The sequence below is a fragment of the Notolepis coatsorum genome (genome assembly GCF_963971535.1).
Source record: "Notolepis coatsorum genome assembly, chromosome: 1".
Taxonomy (NCBI): Eukaryota; Metazoa; Chordata; class Actinopteri; order Aulopiformes; family Paralepididae; genus Notolepis; species Notolepis coatsorum.
This window is the reverse complement of record NC_140165.1, coordinates 37313109-37325702: the sequence shown is the minus strand read 5'-3', so window position 1 is coordinate 37325702 and position 12594 is coordinate 37313109. Positions and strand designations below refer to the sequence as shown.

The following is a 12594-nucleotide window of genomic DNA, read 5'->3' as shown; positions in this document are numbered from 1 at the left end:
ACTAGATCCTTGCGCCGAGAGGCAATACTTTTTCTTCCTTGGTTAGTGGGCAGCCCGCGAGACAAGCGCATACATGCTGACGATTGGCTGAGGTTGAGTACAATTTCATGGTAAGCCAATCAGAGGTAGAGTTGGGCGGGTGTTCGAAAGCACGCATAGTCAGACACACAACGAGTCCGTGTACGTTTGGATAGTTTGTTTGGCAAGCCCAAATAATCCAAAAGGAATCCAACGAACAACACAAGTGAGCCAGTCAACGAGACGGGTCCATGAGCGTTTTTTGTTCTCACTTGTGTTTGTTCTGCAAGCTTTCTGGCATCATTCTGCTTTTTGTCCTGTACATAACTAATCATATATGTAGCTTGACTATATGTTTAAGTTTAAGTCCTGACTTAATAACAGTCTGTTGGTGTGTTCTCTTGGACATAATTTCCGTAACATAAACAATGGCTTTATGTTGTTCTCTGTACATGTTGCCCCACACCTCTACACAGTAACAAAAATATGGCAAAATAAGTGAATGATGATGAATTCACATTGCCTTGTAAGTTGTAATCTAACACATACTGAGCCTGCAGTTCTTCCTCAGTCATGGATGTACAGTAATGTAATGAAATATTTCTGAGTAGGGTTGGTCAACTGGGCAGTTTCCTCTGCTATTCTACTCTGGGGAGCAGCGACCATTTGCTCGGCGGTGGAATGTCCCTTTAAGTTAAATTACGTGCACTTACTTCAGTGCGACATAGATGGGGCTGCGCTAATGTCTCCCATATGAGAATCCAGCATATCTATACGCTCTGCAGCTCCAGCTTCTTGTACAGAGCCACGATACTGGACTCTGCTCTGCTGTCGGACAGCAGGATACGCCTCAGAACAAGGTCGTTGAATTTCTTAAACCTGAAACAAAGAGAGGGAGAGAGAGAGAGAGAGAGAGAGAGAGAGAGAGAGAGAGAGAGAGAGAGAGAGAGAGAGAGAGAGAGAGAGAGAGAGAACAGAGATAGAGAGAGAACAAGATAGAGAGGACAAGAGAGAAGAGATTATGATAAGTAATGTAAATTAGCTCTTGCAAATATGCAATATGGTGAAATAACAGGTAGGAATTCCTTAGACATTATACTCAACCTACATTGGTGAAAACTTACAACTTTAAACATTTGAAATATTCACACAAAAAGCTGTGAGCTAAAAGGATACTGAGTTAGCTAAATAACAACATCAGAAAGGGCCTCTACTTGTCTTTCCAGTAGTAATGGCTCCATTGTCCGCACAGGTCTCAACGCCAGCGATGACATGCTCCATCACCTGGGGAACCAGGAAGCTAAGGTCAGCGGCGACGGCGAGGGTCAAACACGACACGTATAGGAGGTGTAGTCTGACGTCACTTTGGACCGCCCGCGAGGTCCCACCCGTTTAGGGATTTATCATTGGGAAAATGGATTATCGGCTATTGTACCAATTCTGACTCATGAACATTGGCAAGCTTTCCATTTTTGCACAAAATGAGTTACCTTCTATCACTAACATTAGGCCTATTGTTTAAGCATTTTAGTTGAAATAAAATCTTACGATTAATTGCGAATATTTTCATGTTGAGCTATAGATTGTGGATGAATACGCACAGAAAGGTACATCATGCAAATGTTCATGCTTTATTTGTTTTAAACGAGATGACAATGACGTAACACTACACCTGCCTATTGTCAAAAGAGAAGGGACAAGGGTGAGACAGACCACTGAGGCTGAGTGTGTGAAACTATGTGTGAGTGTGACGCAGGGCGTTGCTGGAAAAAGAGTGAGAGAGTGTGCTCATCAACCACACACCCACACACACGCACTGTAATCCTTTGGACAGAATCGAAACGTGAAAAACAAAGAGATGGCGACTACATCCTGCTCTGCTCCCATGGTGTATAGTAGCCTATAGATAGTATACAAACGTAATACTATACAATGTGACTTTTTAAAAGGAACACGCCACATTTTGGGAAATTAACTTACCGTCTTCTCCAGAGAGAGAAAAGAAGATTGATACCAGTTTCCTCTCTGTGCGTTCAGTAGAAAGGCTATCTGGCTGCATGTTAGCCTAGCTTAGCACAATTAATGGAAGCGGACAGTGCTGGTTAGCCTTCGGGAGAGGTGTTAGTTGGACAATGTCTAGGCTAACCGGCACTGTCCGCTTCCATTCATTGTGCTAAGCTAGGCTAACGTGCAGCCAGATAGCTTTCTACTGACACACACACACACACACACACACACACACACACACACACACACACACACACACACACACACACACACACACACACACACACACACACACACACACACACACACACACACACACACACACCACACACACACACACACACAAAAAGAAGTGCAAAAAGAAAAGAGGAGTTACGATGCCAATTTTAAGATCATGGTGATCAACGAAGCAGTCATCAAACAACTGTCGAGCAGCCAAGAAATATGACGCCACAGAGTGTAATGTTAGAAGATGGCAAACCCAAAAAAGTGTTTTATTATCATTATAAAATTTAAATAAAAGATTAATGAATCTGAAAACAAGATTTGATCTTCAAAAAATATTTTTTTCAAAAAACTAGTCTTGAAAAAGACTCAGGGTCGTCTTATATTGGGACCAATACAGTATTAAGGAGCCATAAAGGAGGAAGAGGCGGACAGGATCCATCTACAGTATCTGCGTGTCGTTACTTGTACATACTCTGGTGTGAACCTCCACGTTGATGGTGTTCAGGTCTTTGTTGGTCCTTCTGATGTTGATGTACTCTATCAGTGGACGGATGCTGATACCCTGTGGAATAGGGACAAAGACTTGTCATACAGTAGCTGCTGTATTTGTCTGTCTGTAGGCTACTGTAGGCTGCTGTAAATGTCTATCAGTATGTATCATTATAGCGAAGAAGTCGGCCTCCACATAACACAATGACTGGTTCTGACTTTTAAACCCTAGTGTTATTTCCTACTTATGTTGTGGATCGGTGGAGTCCTTTTCAGCACAATCTATGCTGTTCGCAAGACTCCCAAGATGTAATACTGAACGGCACAGGAAGTCCTTCATTCCGACAGCCATCAGACTCTATAATGCATTACTGTGCCTCACTGCATCACTGAGCACAGGGTGACTATAGAGTACTATCAAATCTTCCTGGAATTTTACTTTACTTTTAAATTGACACTGTACAATTTTACACTTTGTACTGTACAGTTACTGTATACTGTATGTCTGTATATTTTATAATGTATATACATAATATAGAAAATGTATATCCCGGACCGTATTTTATTCTTATTCTTATTTGTGACTTTTATTTTTGACCGAACCCAATTGGGCCTAACTCATAGTGACATGTGCTTGGCAACTGTGCACTCAAACAGCACCAGAACTGCAGCCTTACTGTGACCTTTTCTGTAGGTCAGACAGAACCTACACAGGTCCATATAGGTCGGGACAGATTTCGGGCCCGGATCAAAGCTCTACTCCACAGTGCACTAGGGCTGAACCCGATTAGTCGAATGCAAAGAAATATATAAAATGTATAATATATATATATATTTTTTTCATTCTTTCTAAAAGCAAAGAGGCCTAGAAGCTGGCTAACACTATTGGCGTGCATACCAGAGAGGCTAACTGCCTAAGAAAACCTGTCTAATGAACACACTAGACTAGACAAATATCAAGATGTATCCATCAGTGGACCAATTGCATGCTTTCGCAGAGAACAAGAAGCCTTTAGTCGAAGCACCTCCACAGCCCAAATGGAAAATGATAAAGAATAAATAAAAAAATGCCAGTCGACTATCAGCAAATGTTGGGCCAATCAAAGTCAACTATACAAATCCTTAATTAGGGACAGCCCTACAGTGCACACACGCATAGATGTTAGTTGTCTTCACTCAGCTTGTAGGAAATAATGCTAGGGTTCCTTTAAAACATAACATATTTTAAGAGTGGAAACAACATGTTTCAGCCCTTTGCCAGCTGTTTGAACTGTGGTGATAGATGGCCATAGGCTACTGTAGATTACTTAGACTGTTTAAAAGGATAAATTATGCAATCATTTAGATACACAGGGAAACTCTACTCTATTCTATTCTACTTTATTCCATTCAATCCCCTATTTAATAATTGCCAGGCTAGTCACATCTGGATATGACAACAGAGAATATGAAGACAGCTTCAGGAGTCTCTATTCTATTAATTAAAAGTAAAATATATCCAAATAGATGAAAATATGAAGACAGTTAAAGGTGCTATAGATAACATTTGTATGTGGAGTAATCATAAAAAAAACATCCACAGAACTTTAGAAAGGTGTGGAATAAAAATATTGTCCCCCCCCCCCCCCCCCCCCAAATAAATATGTATTAATGACTTTATCAGTGACATCTAGTGCTGAATGTTATCTATAGCCCCTTTAATACAGTATGATGACAATGATGAATGCTTTGACAATAGCTATTCTATTATTTTATATATTCTAGATAGATACTGTTAAAATCTATTCTGTACAGTAAATATACCACACACCTGTATGAACACAGTGAAGATGATGACGGCGATGGACGCAGTGACAAACAGTTCCCTCCTGTTGATGGTATCAGGCAGGGTGAAGGCCAGAGCGAAGCAGATCGCCCCCCGCAGGCCCCCGTAAGACAGCCCAAACTGGTCCTTGTAGTTGAACGGGATGGTACGGAACGGTTCACTATCTGGGACAGGACGAGGATGCTAAGAGGGAGGGGGGGGAGGGGGGGGGGGGAGAGAAGACGGGGATGATGAAGAAGGTGGAGTTGACTATTTTAGAAGAGCACTTCTGGGGTAAAAAGTGATGAATAAAGGATGAGAAAGAGAGGGGTGAAACTTGGTAAGAGGAACACATTGATGGCAAGATGGAATAGGAGGAAGATAGGGAGGTGGAGAGAAAGAGAGGAGAAAGGGTGGTAAGATAGGGCTGGAAGGTATACTGAATGTGAGGGTTATACCGTCATGGATCCATATGAAGGTATGGATTTTTACTATATTGACGTCTATATCCCAAAAGAAAAGTGGGGATGCAGCCTTTGCTAATTATGCACCAAAGCTATGGAACACCTTACAGGCGGACAGACACACAGCGGATCAATGTAGTCACATAACATTAAAGATTAAAGTAAACGCTCTACAGATATTGATTTTGTAAAATGTCTGGTGTCACTGGTAATACCGGTGTTGTCATGAGTTTATTACTAGTCATGGGACATTTCACATCACTGCGGCAACCTAAGTGTGAATGTGAGTACACGTTTTCAATTCTAGCTTTTAGCTTTTAGAGATGTGGGTTCAGTTCATTCTTTGCACGTGGGCCATGGCTCAGTGGTACTGCTGCACATGGTCTCTTGGATGTGATCGGATGTCTTTACTTGAAAAACCTCTAGCATGCAGAGCATCCAGGATCTCTAACGACTGTAGAGTAATACCACATCAAACCGGAAAATCCAGTTACTTTGGCTTTTGTTTCTTGCCACAGACACAGTTATGAATGAATTAATGAGTTAATTATTTCTAACATAATAACAATTTTTAAATAAAACAATAAAGTAATAAACAGATAAAAAAAAAAAAAAAAGCAAAACAGTAATGGTCGAAAAGGAGTAGGGAACATGGGAACTCTCTAACTCCTACATGCAGCACACACGGCTGCATGTACCACCGGACTTAAGGGCAGTTTTTACCACCAGGCACATCAGGCTCCTCAACTCAAAAACCTAAATATACAACTTTTTGCATATCTGCTTACATGTGTCTACACTGTTTACATAAAAATCAACTATGACGGCTGCTATTGAACCTAGACTGCTACATACCCAATATAATGTGCAATCGTTTCGTATACACTTTACATAAAAATCAACTATGACGGCTGCTATTGAACCTAGACTGCTACATACCCAATATAATGTGCAATCGTTTCGTATACACTTGTCACTTTTACACACAAATCCTAATTTTCATATTATGTACATAGTGTAATATATCTTATTTATGTAACTTGTTCTACCTTTATGACTCTCCAACCCATTTCATTGTACCGTCTGTTAAATTCAGACAAATAAAATAAACTTGAACTTGAACTTACCTAGTCCTCTCCACACAAAGGCGAACAGCAAGGTAAACAGGATATAGGCCCAGTTCCACTCGTGGTCCGTCATTATGGTGACCACGCCGAGGAAGAAGAAGATGAGTGTCTCAGAGATAGTGGCCAGCATCTTGATAACATGGCGGATGGTGGTGCAGGACCGCTGAGCCACGTTCTCCTCCACATAGAATTTCATGGTGACGGCACATATTACAATGCTGGAGAGGAGATGAAGGAGAGGAGAGGAGAGGAGAGTGAGAGGAGAGGGAGAGAGAGGAGAGGAGAAGAGGAGAGGAGAGGAGAGAGAGGAGAGAGAGGAGAGAGGAGAGGAGAGGAGAGGAGAGGAGAGGAGAGGAGAGGAGAGGAGAAAAGAGGAGAGGAGCGGAGAGGAGAGGAGAGGAGAGGAGAGGAGAGGAGAGGAAGGAGGAGAGGAGCGGAGGAGGAGCGGAGAGGAGAGGAGGAGGAGAGGAGAGGAGAGGAGAGGAGAGGAGAGGAGAGGAGGAGAGGAGAGGAGAGGAGAGGAAAGCTGTCTCTTGTAATTATGTTTTCATTTTACAAAACTATGCAGACAGGAAGTCAACTGTACTGTAGCCTCCAGGTTGAAATGCACACCTTGATGCCAGTGCCTCAGAGCAACTACTGTAATGACAGAACTCACCCCAGTCCTCAACCAGCTATACGTATTATGCAAATTATGACAGGACAGCTGTTTCAATCACAAAATCGCTGGTGGTCATTGGTCGTTCTTCTGCACTAGAGTGAGTGTTTGGACCTGGAAACTACAGTAGTCATAGCCTGTTGCCTATACGTGCCAAGCATTCTGCTAAGACCGTCCGGTACCATCTGTGATGGTAGAAGCTGGTGAAGGTACCGTAAGATACACATAACTGAACAGAAGTCAAGAACTGTGTAGATACTAGGGCTGACCCCTATTAGTCGATTAGTCGGGGACAGCCATAGTAGATACCACACACAGAGCGCTATTACCTGAGGGGAATCTATTTGTGTGGGTCCGTCTCATATTGTCGTCGGCCCGCACAAATAACGGGACGGGATACGCTTGTTATTTCCCCCCATCGTGTTATTTAGATTCCGCTGAGGTAATAGCGCTCTGTGTGTGGTATCTACACAGTTTTTTCTACTGTCTCTATGTGTTCTATTCCACTGTACATAACATACACATAGGTTTAAGAGCAGTCACCATACAGTGTTAATTGTTTGTGTGTCAATTAGTCCTGTGTATTGTCATGTCAGAGTTTTGTTGTAATAAGGTTATGCACATTGTTTATTGTCTTTATTGTTCATTGTCTTTGTATTGCATGTTCTTTGCATGTTTTGTGTTCACATCAACCTGCAAAGGAACTACAGATGGAAATGAGCTTATAGCTACAATCTGGCATGTTTACATATACATGTTCATTAATGTGCATTGTCCCTATTTTTTAAATAAATACATTGAAATAGAAATAGATAATAGTATGCCCCATTGTTTCACTCGACTCACGCCATGATGCTGGATATAGTGAACAGCTCTGAGACCAGGTAAGCCAGGTAGCTGTACATGAACACGAAGAGGGGCTCTATCTCGCGCACGTTGGACGTGAACCTCGTGGTGAACGCCGCCCCGAAGCCGAACAGGAAGCCGAACAGGACGCCGCCCACCCCGACCACGAAGAACCGGGCCACGCCCAGAAACACGTCGCTGGACTCGACCGACGGCATGTCTGCCATGAAGATGAACATGTTGTAAAGCACCTAGGGAGAGAAAGAGAGAGAGAGAGAGAGAGAGAGAGAGGGGTGTAGAGAGAGCATGAGAGAAAGGGGAGAGAGAGACAGAGATACAGAGAGAGTAGGGAGAGAGAGAGGTAGAGATAGAGCGAACATAATAGAAAAAGAAGAGAGAGGGAAGACACATTAAATCCTTTGTTTGAATCCATCGATGAAATAATGAAATAATACATTTGTAATACATACGATTCCCCCAAAACATACTTAAACCTCTCTCTCTCTCTCTCTCTCTCTCTCTCTCTCTCTCTCTCTCTCTCTCTCTCTCTCTCTCTCTCTCTCTCTCTCTCTCTCCTCTCTCTCTCTCTCTCTCTCTCTCTCTCTCTCTCTCTCTCTCTCCTCTCTCTCTCTCTCTCTCTCTCTCTCTCTCTCTCTCTCTCTATCTCTCTCACTCTATATCTCTCTCTCTCTCTCTCTCTCTCCCTCTCTCTATCTCATCTACTACTAATGCTACTACTACTACAACAGATTTACCATATTGTATCAATGTGTGTGTATGTGTATTAGTGTGCAAGTCACAAATGCACAATAAAGGTTTGTTCAAACTAAGAAACTCTCTCTCTCACTCACACACACACACACGCACACACGCACGCACACACACACACACACACACACACACACACACACACACACACACACACACACACACACACACACACACACACACACACACTCACACACAGTATATGACACCCTTACAAAGAGGCAACCTGTTGTATTATCCTCATAGAACAGGCCTGACAGGACTAAAGGAATGCCAAGCATGTTGTATTAATGTGGCAGGTGAAACTATCGTATGCCTGACCTCCTTGTTTATAAATCACAGTATGGCTGAACTGTGTGACTGTGCTTCTCCACCTGTATCACTACCCACTTTCAAAACACTCTCAAAGAACACCTACGGGAGACTGCAATTCGAAACTGGCCCCTACAAATGTCCTAACCCAGTTGTACAGTAAATGACCAAGTATGGCTTTGTCAGTATTCCAATGTACAGTGTACAGTGTCCCCCCCCCCCCCCCACCTGCAATGTACAGCCCCCCCCCCCCCCCCCCCCCCCCCCTACCCCACCAACCCACCCAACCCCACCCCACCTACCCAACCTCCTCCAATGTACAGTTTCTACGTCAAATGTATATACACTCTTTTTCTGGACACTTTTGTATCACAAACAGTACTGTATTTGCAAATCTGGTATGTCATAAATGTATAGATGTAGCAGTACTGTCTATCTGTATGTCGTGTGTGTCATATATGTTATGATTAATTGAAAATGGGGGACCCTGATGTAAACAAGACGAAAGTCTTTCTCTGGTCTGCATCCCCTTAAGAATTGAATGTATTGAGCCGTACTGTACTGTACCCATTCTGCAATATGTTAATAAACGTTTCAATCAATCAATCAATCAATACTTGTTCTATTCTAATTCCCTACTTTAGAAAAAGTGTTTAATGTGTTTAATGTGTTTAAAGTGTTTAATTTCACGGCATCTGCGCTGCCGTGCTTAGTCATCTGTGTGGAAACGACAAACGCAGCCATGAAGGTATTGTTTCTTTCCACAGCAAATAGTCTCTTTGCTTTTCAAATAATTATCATCCGTCTTCCTAGAAGCTTAATATTTGTGTATGTGTCATACTGTGTGTGTGTATCCGATTCAAAGTTATAGTCGCATTTTTCTTTCAAACTCATTTAGTCATGAAGGTCAATGAATTGTTGCAGTTCTAAGGCCCTGGGGACAGAGCTGTTTGAGGCTGTGTGACGTACAGGCGCAGAGAGCAACTCTGACTCTGGCCTTCAATTAATTTCCTATGTAGAGGAGCGTATGCAGCCATGAGGCCCACGCAAGGTATTGCATACACTTTAAACATGCTTTAGATACTTTAAACACTTTTAACACATTCCCTGCCACTGGTTATATCCATCAATATAGCTGCCACCACTCTAAGCCTATGGAGATGTTCACCTTCTTTGCAGGGCTATAACTTTTTATATTGTATTGCTAAATTGACATTACTATGGCCCATTCAACATCGATGATCTATCGTTCAGGATGTAGGAACGTTATACTTTTTCATTCATAGATTCATACAAAAATACCTTCTAGAATATAAGTATGTTTTTATCGTTTTCTGCAGTAATTCATAGAACGTGAGTTATAGGCATAAACGCATATATAGATTATCAATTGCCATTTATTCCTGATACACGCTATATTAAAAAATGCAACTGTATATGATCCTATACGTTATGCGTCATCATGCACGGATGAAAGGGGGGGGGGGGTCGTTTATAATTCCGTGATCGTCAGTAAATGCTTTATGTAGTATGGGTGATATATTGATCAGATCGGTTTGCAGTGAAAAGAATAAACAATTGGGCTGAAAATAGCGTCAGCATCCTCTTACCGTGCGTCAATGAGACTGGCGGTGAAAGATCCCAGGTATAGGACGTCGATCGCCTAGCTCCATTTCCGGTTTGTATGTCGCAATAAACGCCGAAATCATATTGATTATTAAGTTTATAAAGCGATCCATATGTACTATAGTATCTGTCGGGAGCCTTGCAACAATGTCTGACGGCCGGATGAATTTAATCGACGCACAGCAGCCATATCCTGTTTACCAGTGTAACTCGCCCGACCATCCACCAGGCGGCGGTATTGAGCCATCGTTGTATTGAGCCGTAGGGTCCAGATGCAGCGCCGGAGGTGTATATATGAATTATGAATGCCATGGCGAAAAAATGAAATATTGATCTCAATATCGCTGTACAGCGTGGTCTGGCGGTCAAAGCATGGCGGACAATAACGTTTTAAAGCGTTTCCGGCGGTGGATGTGTTAACACTACACCATTTTTATCTATTTATAAAAAAAAAGGATTTGCACTACATCCATACCTCGTTTTTGCATTTTGCATTTTAAAAAGTTTGCATTTTGTACCTCATTGTTTGCATTTTGTACTTCAGGTTGTACTTTAGTTTGTATATTCTATATTTTGTATAGTGTTTGGACTTTATTCTTTTAACTTTTTCACTGTATGAAGCACATTCTCAGGGGGCTCATACAGAAACAAAAATGTCACTGTAACGTACACACGTTTATACGTAACAAATAAAACAAAACTTGAACACTCTACATTGTAATTGCTAGACTTGGCTGGAGGCACGACAACAAAGACAGGTGTTATGGTTTGACACCGACCCCAAACGCAACGACACAAGAGAGTAGGATTCAGAGTTGCCAAAAACAAGGGCTTGTTTATTAAGACTAAATAAACAGCACAGACTTGGAAAAGTACAAACAAAGACTGGAATACAAGCAAGGATGAATGTTGCTGCTCTGCAGCTTCTCCCGGGATGGTAGTCAGGGGAAGCAGACGCTGACGTCAGAGCCGCTCTGCAGACTTCTCTCGGCAGAATCTCCGAGGTGGTTGCGGGACCGAGAGAGAGAGAGGGAGCGAGTTAACTCCGAGTGCAGGTGGAACAGAGCAGGTGAACAGGAGAGGTGACTTGTACCCGAAAACAGAGTTATCCAAGTGACTGAATCTTCGGTGTAAATACACACTGTGAGTAACGTTCCAAACACAATCCCAAGTGATAGATATCTTCGGTGCAAAATAAACACTGTGAGCGAAGTCCCAAAATACAGATCCAATGTGATAATATCTTCGGTGTGTAGACACACAGTGGGAGATGTTAGGCCAAAATATTATCCCAATGAAACAATCCAAAAAAGGCTAAACGCTGGGTGAGTGACTGTCTGATAAAAAAGCTGGAAATCTTCAGTGTTATATAAACACACGAAAAACGGAATTGGATCAAAGACAGTCATAAAAAACTCACCCAGGCGTTGTGCGTAAAGAGCGCTGGAACAGAACGGAGCGAGCGCGTCGCCTCGGGGAAAGGGTGTCTAAGAGGAATGCTTCTTGAATATCCTGGAGGCAAAGCACAGGGAAACAACAGCAGGCAGCAGGAACGGCGAATGCAACTGAAATATCAAAAAACGATCCAACAAAACTTGAATGGGGAAACGGGGTATAAATAATCAGGGAATGCTTAACTGACAAGCAGCGACAGCTGAGGGATGTGATTGATAAGCGTGTGGAATAGGGGAATGCAATGATTAACAGAAAACAATTGGAAACAGAGCGAGTAGGCTTAAAGGAACAGAGCGAGTGGGAGAGCAGCGGACCAATCATCACAGTACTTCAAGAAGCCTGTGGTGGGGAAAGAACCAAACCTTACAGTACCCCCCCCTCCACGGGAGCCACCCGGCGACCCACTCGGCCCCGGCCTGCCCGGACGGGACCCAAGGAAGCCGGCGATCAGGGGCACCGGAGAGGGGGACAAAGACAGAGGCCCGGAGAGGGGGACCGGAGACGTGGACAGAGGACCGGCGAGGGAGGTCGGAGACGGGGACTGGGGCCCGACAGCGGAGGCCGGGCACGGGGACAGAGGACCGGCGAGGGAGGCCGGAGACGGGGACTGGGACCCGGTGAGGGGGCTGGACGGCACCTGAAGACACCGGGCACGACAGGAGGAGCTCCACCCCTTGATGGCACCGGAGGACCAGGCGATGTGGGGCTCGTGCAGCGCGAGCCAGGGCCTGCCCAGGACCACAGGGACAAGAGGAGAGCTGGTGACGAAAAACTGGAGCCTCTCAACGTGGT

General features: G+C 43.4%; 1 protein-coding gene across 1 annotated transcript in view; it reads right to left on the bottom strand.

Moving 5' to 3' along the window:
* The window catches only part of LOC311231212 (sodium/hydrogen exchanger 2-like), a gene marked incomplete at its 5' end in the record, with an annotated part of 39640 nt that overhangs the window by 7271 nt on the left and 19775 nt on the right, over nucleotides 1-12594 (bottom strand). The window contains 10 exon segments of the mRNA XM_084317755.1: nucleotides 732-744; nucleotides 747-794; nucleotides 797-897; nucleotides 1233-1275; nucleotides 1278-1302; nucleotides 2726-2815; nucleotides 4553-4725; nucleotides 4728-4750; nucleotides 6134-6355; nucleotides 7642-7892. Of these exon segments, the coding sequence (XP_084173881.1) occupies nucleotides 732-744; nucleotides 747-794; nucleotides 797-897; nucleotides 1233-1275; nucleotides 1278-1302; nucleotides 2726-2815; nucleotides 4553-4725; nucleotides 4728-4750; nucleotides 6134-6355; nucleotides 7642-7892 (989 nt within the window).